Source organism: Schistocerca piceifrons, chromosome 1, assembly GCF_021461385.2.
Source record: "Schistocerca piceifrons isolate TAMUIC-IGC-003096 chromosome 1, iqSchPice1.1, whole genome shotgun sequence".
In the NCBI taxonomy this organism is placed as follows: Eukaryota; Metazoa; Arthropoda; class Insecta; order Orthoptera; family Acrididae; genus Schistocerca; species Schistocerca piceifrons.
Genome location: NC_060138.1, coordinates 1,114,511,630 through 1,114,523,926, shown reverse-complemented (window position 1 = coordinate 1,114,523,926; position 12,297 = coordinate 1,114,511,630). Strand labels below are relative to the sequence as shown.

The 12,297-nt window shown below is 39.6% G+C and overlaps 1 protein-coding gene across 1 annotated transcript in view; it reads left to right on the top strand.

Annotated features, from left to right (window-relative positions):
• The window catches only part of LOC124777290 (WD repeat and FYVE domain-containing protein 3), a 299,899-nt gene that overhangs the window by 7,672 nt on the left and 279,930 nt on the right, over positions 1–12,297 (top strand). The window contains exons 2-5 of the mRNA XM_047252642.1: positions 5,528–5,734; positions 7,978–8,223; positions 8,337–8,489; positions 9,969–10,161. Coding sequence (XP_047108598.1) covers positions 5,537–5,734; positions 7,978–8,223; positions 8,337–8,489; positions 9,969–10,161 — 790 coding nt within the window. The 5' untranslated portion in view covers positions 5,528–5,536. The remainder of the gene's footprint in view (positions 1–5,527; positions 5,735–7,977; positions 8,224–8,336; positions 8,490–9,968; positions 10,162–12,297) is intronic.

Sequence of the window (12,297 nt, the reverse complement as noted above, 5' to 3'; positions counted from 1 at the left end):
ACATATGCAAACACCAGGACATTGACTGCCTCTTAAGGAATGCTTTGACGGAACACAGCAGTGTGGAAGAAATCTGTCATCACTGTCTTAAATGACATTGCTGCTGAAAAGGGGGAGAAGCCTCGAAGAATGAGGAACCAATCAGAAGAGGGTACCAGTTAATAACTGGACCATGGTATTAGAGGGTCTGTGATGTGATGGGGTGCAAATGGTTACTCATCATCCCAGCTCATCTGCAGCCAGCAGTCATGAAGGATTTCCACAGTGCTGTTCTGACATCTGGTCCGCAGAGTTTGGTGAAGACTCTACCCAAATGAGACACCAGTATCACTGGCCAGGTCTCTATCAGTTCATTAGACACTGTGTGAGCCACTTTAAGGAATGCCGATGACAGAAGCATGTGCTGCAATTAAGTTTGGGGCATCTGGTACCAATCTTGCCTGTAGAGCACCATTCCACCAAATTAAGATTGACCTCTTATGGAGGGTGCCACAGTCGATAAACTCGAATTGATGGGTAATAGTCTCCAATGAGCTCACTTGCTATGCTGTCAGCAAAGTTGTGCCAGCTGCTGAAGGCTGAAAATTGCAAAGTTCCTTGTAGGGGATGTCATTTTGAAGCATGCCACATCTTGTGTGATGACTCTGATCATGGGAAAGTTTTCCAGTCAAGACTAAAAATGGAGATAATTTCATGTTGCAACATCACCCACAGGATGACAATGGCCACAGGCAAATGGCCACACAGAACACTTTAATAAAACTTTGGCAAATATGCTGTCTGTATATCTTGAGGTCGAACAGAAAGATAGGGATACAACGCATACTACAGAGCACAGCTAGACACTATGGTCTTTACGCCATTCTTTTTGCTCCACAGCCGCAAGCCTGAAGTGAAAATCGTTAACTGTATTATATTGGTCAACTGTATTATACTCAAGATAATTATGCAAAACACCTCATTACCAGGGCCAAAGGAACAAGGCAGCTGGCTCACATACAGATCGCGGGCGCCCAAAGAAAGACCAAGAGTGCTTTAAAAATAAGCACTGACAGTGAGAGGTAGATCGAGAAACTTAGTACGGTTTTTTATACCAGTGCAGAAAGTTTGACTATTGTAAAAGTTAGTAAAGTGCTACTCTGTGCTGTATCTTCTCCTTCATTGCTTTTCGGATGTGACATATGAAGTTGAGGACTATGACCCTTCATCAAGAAGATAAAAGCATGGAGATGTCAGTGTCCTCTGTATGAAGCCCTATTACAATCCAGAGGTACAGATCAACAGTGGGAAGGAACAAACTGAAGACTCACTTGGTCACGGAGCTCCAACAGGAGGGACTACCTTTGATGCTCATTACACTGAAGAGAAAGTAATGATAATGACCAGAACATGAGGATCTGCAAGTGCTGCCATACAGGGGACCATTGACAAAATGTAGGTCCAGGGTGCTGTAGTTGGCTTCAGTGAGGACTTTTGAAACTGCAGGTTGCTGTTTGCCCAGCAGAGGTAGTGATGCCACAGACTCTGCTGCTTGCTGTGTGGTGTAGTTGTAAGTGTCACTGGCTGCAAGTCACTGGTTCAAAACCAATCAGCAGTTATTTATTATTCAATATTTATCATTTCTGGAATGTTTTTCAAATTTCTTATCTTTGCAATTTTTTTTTTAGATCTAGAATATTTGATGTTTGTAAATATACATTCATTCTCTGTCCAGGAGATCAGTTCCATTCTGGCTGCATGTTGCTGTCAGTAATAAACATGCTTTCAGTTTTACATTTTGTACTTCATTGATGACCCTACCTATGGATTTGGACTAGATTGTGGTTTTGATGTGACAGTATTATATCATTCATCTGTGCTGAGGTACAGTTTAACTGGGGCAGTACACCAGTTGTAACAAAGTGCACATAAGCATATGCACGTGTGTGTGTGTGTGTGTGTGTGTGTGTGTGTGTGTGTGTGTGTGTGTGTGTGTGTGTGTGCGCGCGCGCGCATGCGTTCGCATGGGGGTTGGGAGGGGGCGTTTGTTCTCTTTTCTCCTGGTTCCATGGTTGTGTAGATGGCAGAGTATATTGGCTCATTAGTTTTGTATTGTCTTGCTCATCAAACAATACTACATGAATTATCAATTTAGCAGCCATTGGTGAATTCTGTGCTGCTTTTCTCAGTGCTGTTTTGTTTATCCATGCCTGTGCTTCACTAACCAACTTATGGTGGGTGGTAAAGGACATATTTAGTGACAGAAAAAGTTATGAGGTTTTATTGTTGGTGCTACATACAACTCTTTTTCAAAAATAAAAGCTTGCTACCTATAGTGAGGACAGATTCCTGATATGAACCATAATTTTCATGTCTTCCCATTTACAAACTTGCAGAGGTGTAAAGTTTGTTTTCCAATAACAACCATAGCACTGCAGAGTGGGCTCTTCTGGGTGCACAGGGAGTGCCCAGTGTATACCCAGCTTTACTGTAACATTTGCATACTTGTGGTGCTGATAGCATTTGCAGTCTGATCCCAGATGATTTGAAGATCAGCCACTTCAGCATTGTAAACCTGATCATTACTGTAGTCCCAGAATAATAAATAGAGGGACACAATATTCAAGTGGCAAAGTAATCGCCCATCCACTTTCACCTAAAAGTTTCTTGTAGATCCCCTGGCTTTTCTAGTGCCTGGTGGAACAGAACACCAACACCATACAACTGAAACAAGATGTGACTGTATTTGTACCAGCAATGGAAAGACTTATTCAGCCAACATATCTATGTATGTTGACACTTTTTTGGTTTCTTCTGTGAATAAAAATGGCCCAATGATCATATTACAAAACAGTCCACAACAGCCATCAATTTTGTTGCAGTGTGAGGTATGTTTTCCTGAACACTGTGGACCCTACATCAGACATTATGCCTTCTGTTATTGAAATGTGTCTGTAATAGGCAACATAACCTTTCTCAGAATAACATTCTTTTTTCTCAATATGTCTCGGCACATTGTAAACCAAGTTGTTTTGCTGTTTCTTGTCTGTAGCCAGCAGCATTTGCAGGATCTGCTCTTTTAATGCACACAGCCAAAGATGCTATTGCAGGATATCATGCACAATTGTGTAAGAATTTTAAAATTTGTGTGAAGTATGCCAAGTTGACTTCCTTGGACTGTGCATGATCATTTGAAGACATCCTCTATCTGAAATAAAACACTTTCCACATTCAGTTGTTTTACAGAGATGTACTGTGTCCAAAAACTGTCAGTTACACTTTTATCTTGTCAACATTTGGTGTTGTTTTGTGAGACATACTGAGAAACTTCATTGCACCATAGTGATAGAGCAAATCTTGGCATATCACAACAGATGCACCTTATCTTGAATTGATGCCATCTTAGTAATTAGCTTTTCCAACTCAACAGACTTGAAACAAACTGTTTGAATTATTATCTGTATGATTGACTTGTCTGCATTTATGTTACATTTGAATCTAGAATGCCATGAATGTAGGGCATTACAAGCTGCAGACCCTCTACTGTTGTATCTACACTCATGCTCATAATTTAAGGATAATGCTGATACATGGTGAAACAATACTCTGGTGGGCAGTTTGTGGGTTTAAATCAGTTCGGGGTATGACCATGCAGTGAATTTGACCTGCAGTTGTCGCACGGTGGTGCTGGCATCAGTCCACATACACAGAGGTGTGTTGGTGCATGTCAGAGTACAGTGCAGTGAATAAGTGTGCAGACGTTTTCAGACATGCTTATGGTGACTGTGTGTTGAAAATGGCTCAAAGAGCACATATTGATGATGTTATGAGGGGTAGAATACTAGGGCGACTGGAGGCTGGTCAAATACAGAAGGTCGTAGCACGGGCCCTCCGTGTGCCACAAAGTGTGATCTCAAGATTATGGCAATGATTCCAGCAGACAGGAAACATGTCCAGGTGCTACAGTGCAGGATGTCCACAGTGTACAACACCACAAGAACACCAATATCTTACCACCAGTGCCCGCAGATGGCCACGGAGTACTACAAGTAGCCTTGCTTGGGACCTTAGCGCAGCCACTGGAACAGTTCTCCCCAGACACACAGTCTACAGATGACTGAACAGACGTGGTTTATTCGTCTGGAGACCTGAAAGGTGACCCATGGCCACAGGGGAGCCCGTAAATCCTGATTCAAGAACACAGTACATGGTCATTGGAACAGTGGTCCCAGGTTATCTTCATGGACGAGTCCAGGTGTAGTCTGAACAGTGATTCTCGCCAGGTTTTCATCTGGCATGAACCAGGAACCAGATACCAGTCCCTTAATGTCCTTGATAGGGACATGTATGGAGGTCGTGGTTTGATGATGTGGGGTGGGATTATGATTGGTGCATGTACACCCCTGCATGTCTTTGACAGAGGAACTCTTAACAGATCAGATGTGTCGGGACATCATTTTGCACCAGTGTGTCCACCTTTTCAGGAGTGTAGTAGGTCCCACCTTCCTCCTGATGGATGATAACGCATGGCCCCACCGAGCTGCCATCGTGGAGGAGTACCTTGAAACAGAAGATATCAGGTGAATGGAGTGGCCTGCCTTTTCTCAAGACCTAAACCCCATCGAGCACATCTGGGGTGCTCTCGGTTGATGTATCACTGCACGTCTTCAAACCCCTACGACACTTCAGGAGCTCCGACAGGCACTGGTGCAAGAATGGGAGGCTATACCCCAGCATCTGCTCGACCACCTGATCCAGAGTATGCCAACCCATTGTGCGGCCTCTGTACGTGTGCGTGGTGATCGTATCCCATATTGATGTCGGGGTACATGTGCAGGAGACAGTAGCGTTTTGTAACATATGTTTTTCGGGACGGTTTTCTCAACTTATCATCAATACCGTGGACTTACTGATCTGTGTCGTGTGTGTTCCTTATGTGCCTATGCTATTAGCTCCAGTTTTGTGTAGTGCCACGTTGTGTGGCATCATATTCTGCAGTTATCCTTAATTTATGAGCTTTTTTGTGTAGCCGATACGTTCATAGTGTGCAATCTGAAACAGTATGTGATGCTGAATGGACTACTCTGATTCTGTCGAGGCAATTGCAAATAATGATTCAAAGCATTCAGAACGCAGTCAACACACAAACCAAAATTATAGTAAGAGGCCGACATTGTGCTGTTTACCAGGCCATGTGGCGCAAGGATTTGTTGCCTTGTTAAAATGAGTAGCTCAAAGAAGTCAACAAAAAACACAAGGTCTGCATATTTAACCACCTGCTTTTTGTGAGTTTCTATACTAGCTACAGAGATGTAAGGAAGTCATTTTTGCACTGTTTAAAAGCTGGACTGCTGATATATACTGTCTTTTAACTGAAATTATTATGTACATAATTTGGAGCCGTTTTTGGTATTGCCAAATGTGTATTTAATGTGACAGGAATTTTATGTAATCATTTGGTGTTACCTAATGATCCATTATTATAATCATTATTATTATTGTTGTTACAAAACTTGGACTATAATGAAAATTTTGTGTGAAATTGCAGGACAGCAGAATGAACATAATGCGGAAGTTTCGGGGAGGGACCCTCCCCTCCATGTCACAAGATGAAGCTAACTCTAACCCTCAGCATACAGCTCTGGGATTAATGCACCTTAAGAAGTTATTCTCTGAATATACTCATCCCTCACACCCACTAACTGAAAAAGAACGTGATGATAAGCTGTATAATATGTTACCACTGTTTTGCAAGGTACGTTATCCAAAAAAAGTACTACTGTAATTACTTTTATATTGTATATTAGCATAGCCTATGAATCATTAATTACTGACATCATCAAATATTATTTAACATGAAATTTAGTGCTGATCTTATAAAAATCGCTGACTGGAGATCAAATTTGACATTAGATCAGAAATTGAACTATGTTCAGGAGTTGGCTCTATTGTATAATGTTAAACTTGGGTCCACCAAAGCAGATTCAGTGTGATCTTAGGTAGCACGTAACATGCTTGGCAACATGCCTAAAATTGGCTATCAACATGATTATTGTGCTTCATCTGCAGATATTTATTGTATATTGTCGATAAGCAGCGTTCATTATCGAAGGTTTCGTGCTATAACCGTGGGAGCAAGTAAACAGAAAAAGGAGCGATCATCAAACCCTCTCAATTTGAGAAAGATATTGTGTTGGCCTAGTATAAAGATATAACTGAGTGAAAAAAAGAGGAGGAGATCAGATGAAGTCACTATGGCCAACAAGGTTAAGGAAAGTTGCTGTTAACTTTAATTCTGAAATAAGGCTGATACCTCAAGGATAGCTCTGCAAGCTGTTGCTATGTATCCTTTAAACAGAGCACCAACCACTATTTGAAAGGTTCCTGTGGCGTAAAATCTTAAGGTTAACAGCAGCGTGCACATTGCAAACAGTGGTTGGTTTCTTTTGGTTTGTTTCATCAGATAGTCCCTGAGCCATAGTTCCAACTAGTCTACAGTACTTTTATCCAAAATAAAAGTCAGCTTAAATGACTTGTTATTTAACTCCAAGAATGGGTTCACTCTTTCATAAAACGTGTGAGGAGCTTGTTGGGTCTCATGATGTCATCCTCAGTAGACACATTTGATTGCTCAGTTATTTGTAAAGTAAACAAAAGGAAACAATGTAATTCACTTCGTATAGTGTTGTTGCACACACAATTTTGCTCAACAGTGGCCCAGAATGCTCTGAAAAAAGAGAGTATGGTATTGCATGGTTTCAGTGGTGTGGAATGCCTTGTTAATATCATTATAAATATATCTATGACCAGTAAAGTAGAGATAATAGTAACAAATTGAAAAAAAATTCAAGATTGACGTGGGTTCAAACACGTGATTTTCTACACCTAAGTCCACAACACAACCACTGAGCCACCAAAATGAGTGAAACACTAGTATGTTGTTAGTTCGTTTCAAAATACTTGCTTATGTCCTATTTATCAACACACTTGGAATTGTCATAGCAGATTAAGTACATGTTTGGTAGTTAAAAATTAATATGAATTGCATAGTTACTGCTTCTCAATCTGAAAGAGAATGTACATACATGATGTTGAACCACTATCAGCTGCTTTCAGAATTCCCAAACTTAATTGTTCACTGCAAATATTTCAAATTTTCCTTTCTTACTCTCTGCTGAGTGTGTATAAAATTCCGTTGAACTAATCACATAAATTATGAGTCATCTCTCAAGAGCTGTTATGAGACTGATCATTAAGTACACTTAGTAGCCAGTAATTTTCTTGACGCAACCTTCCACGTTTAAAAAAAAAGTATTTTGAGCATCAGCAGTGTGAGAATGGCATTGTTACATATTTAGTTGCCATTTTTAAAATTAATAACAATTTTTTTTGTTATTTCAATTTATATCTGCTAAAAAGAAAAGCAATGAATCATAGTGCATCTACACTATAAACTGATGATTAGAGCTGAACCTGACTTTGAACTACGAATTTTCACCAGTCAGATATGATCAGACTTCATGGCATTATGATCTACGATTAATGTTTATACAACACGATTTCCAGATTAAGCTTGATGTGAGGTCATTTTCTGTCTTAACCTAATGTTAAATACCTCATACGATTGGCCCTAAAGTGTTGACCAGCTTTATAGCTTTTGGTGCCATAAACTTTGTAGCTGAGTGAAGTATGACTTTCTTCTACTCACTTCAAATTTTGCTCTGTAATTACAGTGAGTCATACCATTTGTTTGTACTTTAGCGAAAAACTGAGGTAAGATAATTTTTGTCATGTTGTACTGTTTCTGATAATTTTAGTGCATTTAGGAGGCCCTTCATTCAACTCGTGCTTTTTTTTTTTTTATTTGAATATGTGGCATAACTTATTTCATTTTACACTTGTTCCAAATTGTGCTAGGTTTCATGTAATTTTTTGAAAGTGGTTGCTGATAAGGTGTTTACTTTAATGTCACATCAGTTTTAATGATCTATGCTACAGGTATTTGGCAACAGTCCATCGGCTGACATGATGGAAAAGTTCCGTGACATTCTAGCATTTTGTCAACAAGTATCCAGACTCATGGTGTCAGAAATGAGGCGTCGAGCTTCAAATCAGTCGACTGAGGCAGCTAGCTGTGCCATTGTGAAATTTCTTGAAATAGAAAACTCAGAGGAGTCAAGTAATGGCTGGATGTTGCTTTCGACTCTTAATCTTCTAGCCGCTGGTGATGCTTCACTGGTGCAGGTAATGAACAAAAATATTAATTTAAAACAGTCCTCAGTTGAACAAAACATTCATTTGTTTGTGTATTTGGTTTACAAACAGTGTTATCTCTCATTAATTCTGATGACTTTCAGGTTATGACGTCAGTAGCAGTGCCTTCCACACTTGTTAAATGCTTGTACCTCTTTTTTGATCTTCCTGAGATAGAAAACCCTGAGACAGCTGAAACTGGAAGTGATTTTACTCCTAGAGAGAGAAGAATTTTGTTACAAAAGATATTTGTGCAGGTATTTACATGCCAAAAAATCTCTTGATATACTTAGTGCTTGTTCTCCTATTGACATTTCATTATTTATATGTATAGTATTCAGTATCCTCTTAACAATCCTCATAATAATTTAAGGGAATTTCATTTTCTTATTTCCCTTTATGTTCACACAGATGTTAACTTCTGCATCTGCCATTCCCTAACGACCTTTGCCAAATTACTTACACTGGTCAGTATCTCCAGATGCATTGCTTCAAGGCATATAAATAATTATGTCACTTTTGTCTTGAAAATATGTGGTTGTCACTGCCTGATTCCAGCTGTTGTAGAGACGTGTTGATAATTCCAAATGACAAAAATTTACCGAACAATGAACAAAGATGTGCTCTCCATACATACATTATTTCTCTGTCTTGGATTTACTGAATGGGTGCAACTGTTTATTTCAAACAAGGGTGTGTTGTTTACAGTAAATCTCATGGGAGTTTGGTCTGCCCCCCCCCCCCCCCCCCCCAGCCCCACGCACACACAATATTTTTAAATATGTGCAACTATCTCTGATTTAGAGTAGGTATAAGATTTGTTTAGTCACCTGTTTCTTTATTTGTGAATAGCAGAAGCATTGAGTTGTCAGTAGGAACACAAAAAGAGGAGGAAAACTTGCTAACTTTCGCAGTCAGCTCTCTCTCTCTCTCTCTCTCTCTCTCTCTCTCACACACACACACACACACACACACACACACACACACACACACACACACACACACACACGCCTGTATCCCTACACGATGTAAGGGCACATGCACGTGTGTGTGTGTGTGTGTGTTGGGCTGCGGGAGGGGCAGTGCCCTCTGGTTTGGGGTGGTGGTACTGGTTCTTAATTTTTATGCATTGCTTATCACTTCTCATTTGGTATACGATCAACATCAATATTGGGATCCAGTTAGACATATTATTCTGTCAGCATCTTAACGAATTGCAAAAGTAGTAGTTTAATTACCGTCTCTCTAAGAGGGATAAATGTTTGAAAACATAGATAACTTTGGTGTCAGTAAATTGTTGATTGTATTTCTTCCCAATTGCCCACCTAGATAGCTGTGTGTATTTAAGTGCGACTTCCAGGATGGGAAGGTGTGCTGGCCCCAGATCAAATCCAACTGGCAGAGTAACTACGAGGGGCCATCTGATGGCCAGTCTGCATGTGGATTTTAGGCAGTTTCTCACAACCCACTTGGTGAATTCTAGATTTCCCACCTCAAGATTCACAAACATTTAGAGATTTTTCACTGACTTTCATGTGAATAATGTTGCATGCAGGCAATCAGGCTACACACATTCCCTGCCTGGGGAAGAAGAAGATACTTCTTCCCAGTTGCTCAGTTTTCATTTGACCTACTTTATTAGTTGATAAAACTTTAATATTGCATTTAATATTGTTCTAATTATTGTTCAGATCCATAGTTTTCTACCATTCTTCTATACTCTGCTCTTGTTGCAGGTACTTGTGAGGCTCTGTAGCCATACCGCACCTGCAGAGGAACTTGCTCGCAAGGACGATCTCACACTTCTGTTCTCTGCCATAACTAGCTGGTGTCCTCCGCATAATGTAATGTGGCGCAAGAGCGCGGCAGAAGTCCTGATGACACTGTCGCGGCATGGTCTCACTCAGCCTGTTGTCAGTTACATACACAGTCAGTAGTTATGTTATACTTATTATTATACTTAGTAAAGACAATCAACGTAGCACACGTAAATCAGCTTATCGTTAAGGATCGGCTGACATGGCAAGTATCATTCTGCTTTGTTGAGACATGAATGCATATTGAGTACTTGGTAAAAAATGAAGAAAGGGGGAAAAATAGGATCAGCTTTTATGTTTCTTTATCTTTTTTTGGGTAGGTATGTCAGAGCTATGAGGAACAATAGGCGGTACTGAAGTAGAGTAGACTAGAGAAGCGATATTGGTATTAAATTTGAATCTCCTGTTTAAGTTGGGCAGTGTTAAAACTGTCTCTCAAGTGTAATGTGTTGGCAGAATACTACTACATAATTGCAGTAGTATCGTGTTGAAAATTTTCAAATTTCTTACTGTATCTCTCAAAATAAAAATAGGGAGACAAGTAAAATAAGTCAGGGGCATTTCTAATTTGACATATAAATTAGAAGGGATAATATGTCTGCTTTCTGTAGGATTCAGTGGGGAATTGAGATTCTTTCACTTGAATCATTCACTCACTACAGTGGTAGAACTGTTTTCTAAAGAATTGAACAGTTTCTATGATTTAAAGTTTATATAGCAAAATAACGTGACCTTTAACACGTATAAGAGAAAGATATGAGATCTGTCAGGGAATTTTAAGCTGCCTGGTGTGTGGCTTCCAGGTTGTATAAATGTTTCACTGGAGAGGAGGGAGGAGGGTGTATCATAATGAAAATTGTTAACTTGGCAGCTTAGTTTGTCTGAGCAGTGATGAGTGGGGAAGATGCGGTGGTAAGTCAAGACGTAGTGCATTAACCAGTTATCTGGTTAACTTTTCATTTATGTGTAGTTATTAATTTCCTTCCTTCTGTGTTTCTCTATTGTAGGTTTTGCTTGCACCCTTGACTCATCTGTGAAATGCTTTTAACGTATAGATATTCCAGAAGTTCACTCTTCACCGCTACATGCCTCTCTGTTTCTCTAATATGCTTTGCTTGTGTGTGTCTCTTTCATAATACCTGCTTTTGTACAATTTTTCAGTTTGTTTTTATCCTTGTCTAAAAAAAAAGTGTTACAAAAGTAGGAGATATGCTTGTAATCATTCTCTATTACTATCTTCCAATTTTACATATTTGAGTACAGTTAATAGAACTGATAGCTTTAATTAATTGATTACATGTTACAATTTGTCCATAGTAGAAACTTACTTTGTTCTTCATAGTACCTGCATTTGTACATGTTAGGTTTACACAACTTGTGACTTGCCTTATGCATGTTCAGATAATAATCATACAATTAGTAACAAAAATGTGATTTCATATTGTTGAAAACAAGTGGTAAGTATAAACTTGTATATCAATTATAGTACAGTGAGTGCAAACTTCTAAGACAAACTCAGGAGGATGTGTAAAGTTCATTGCATAGCATTTGAGACATCACATATATGTAAATAATACTTCAGGGACTTTGGTCACTGTTGACTGAATTTGATTTTAGACAACTTGGGGTTTCCAAGCTGGGACATGGTCAGCATTGCCAGTCTTTTGTTTCTGCTAATTTTGGATGTGCTTTACTTACCGCTGTTCAGTGAAATGATGGAACATTGTGTGTCACACAGACCGTGACCTAATTGTGTGGATGGCACAAACCTTTCTAAAAAGCCCAAAATATCCATTTGGACTACGTACTAATGGTCTGGATGATTGTTGAGATGAAACAGATATTAACAAGATACCTCTGTAGCACCTGCTACACTTAAGTTGAATTAGGCTTGCTCAGGCATGCGGAACTCCATCTGAGTTTAAATTTAATTGTTTTAGCTTCTTGTGGGAATGAGAAGACAATCATTGTAGGGCAGTAAGTGCCCATTCACATGTTCCTTAAACGACACAATAAAGCACATGCTAAAGTGAATGGGAAAAGCTGTGATTGGTTTGACATGCCACAAGGTGCACCTTTGTAGACACTGCAGTGCGCACAGAGATAAGGGAGTCATGTTGTCGAGTGCTAAAAGGAAGTTAGCAATTCTTGCTTTCTCTGCACTGCTGCATTATATCTCATGGCAGTGAACAACTTGAAAACAAGAAACCAGTCGTTATGGGTGAAGAAATTGTTGATCAGACGGGAG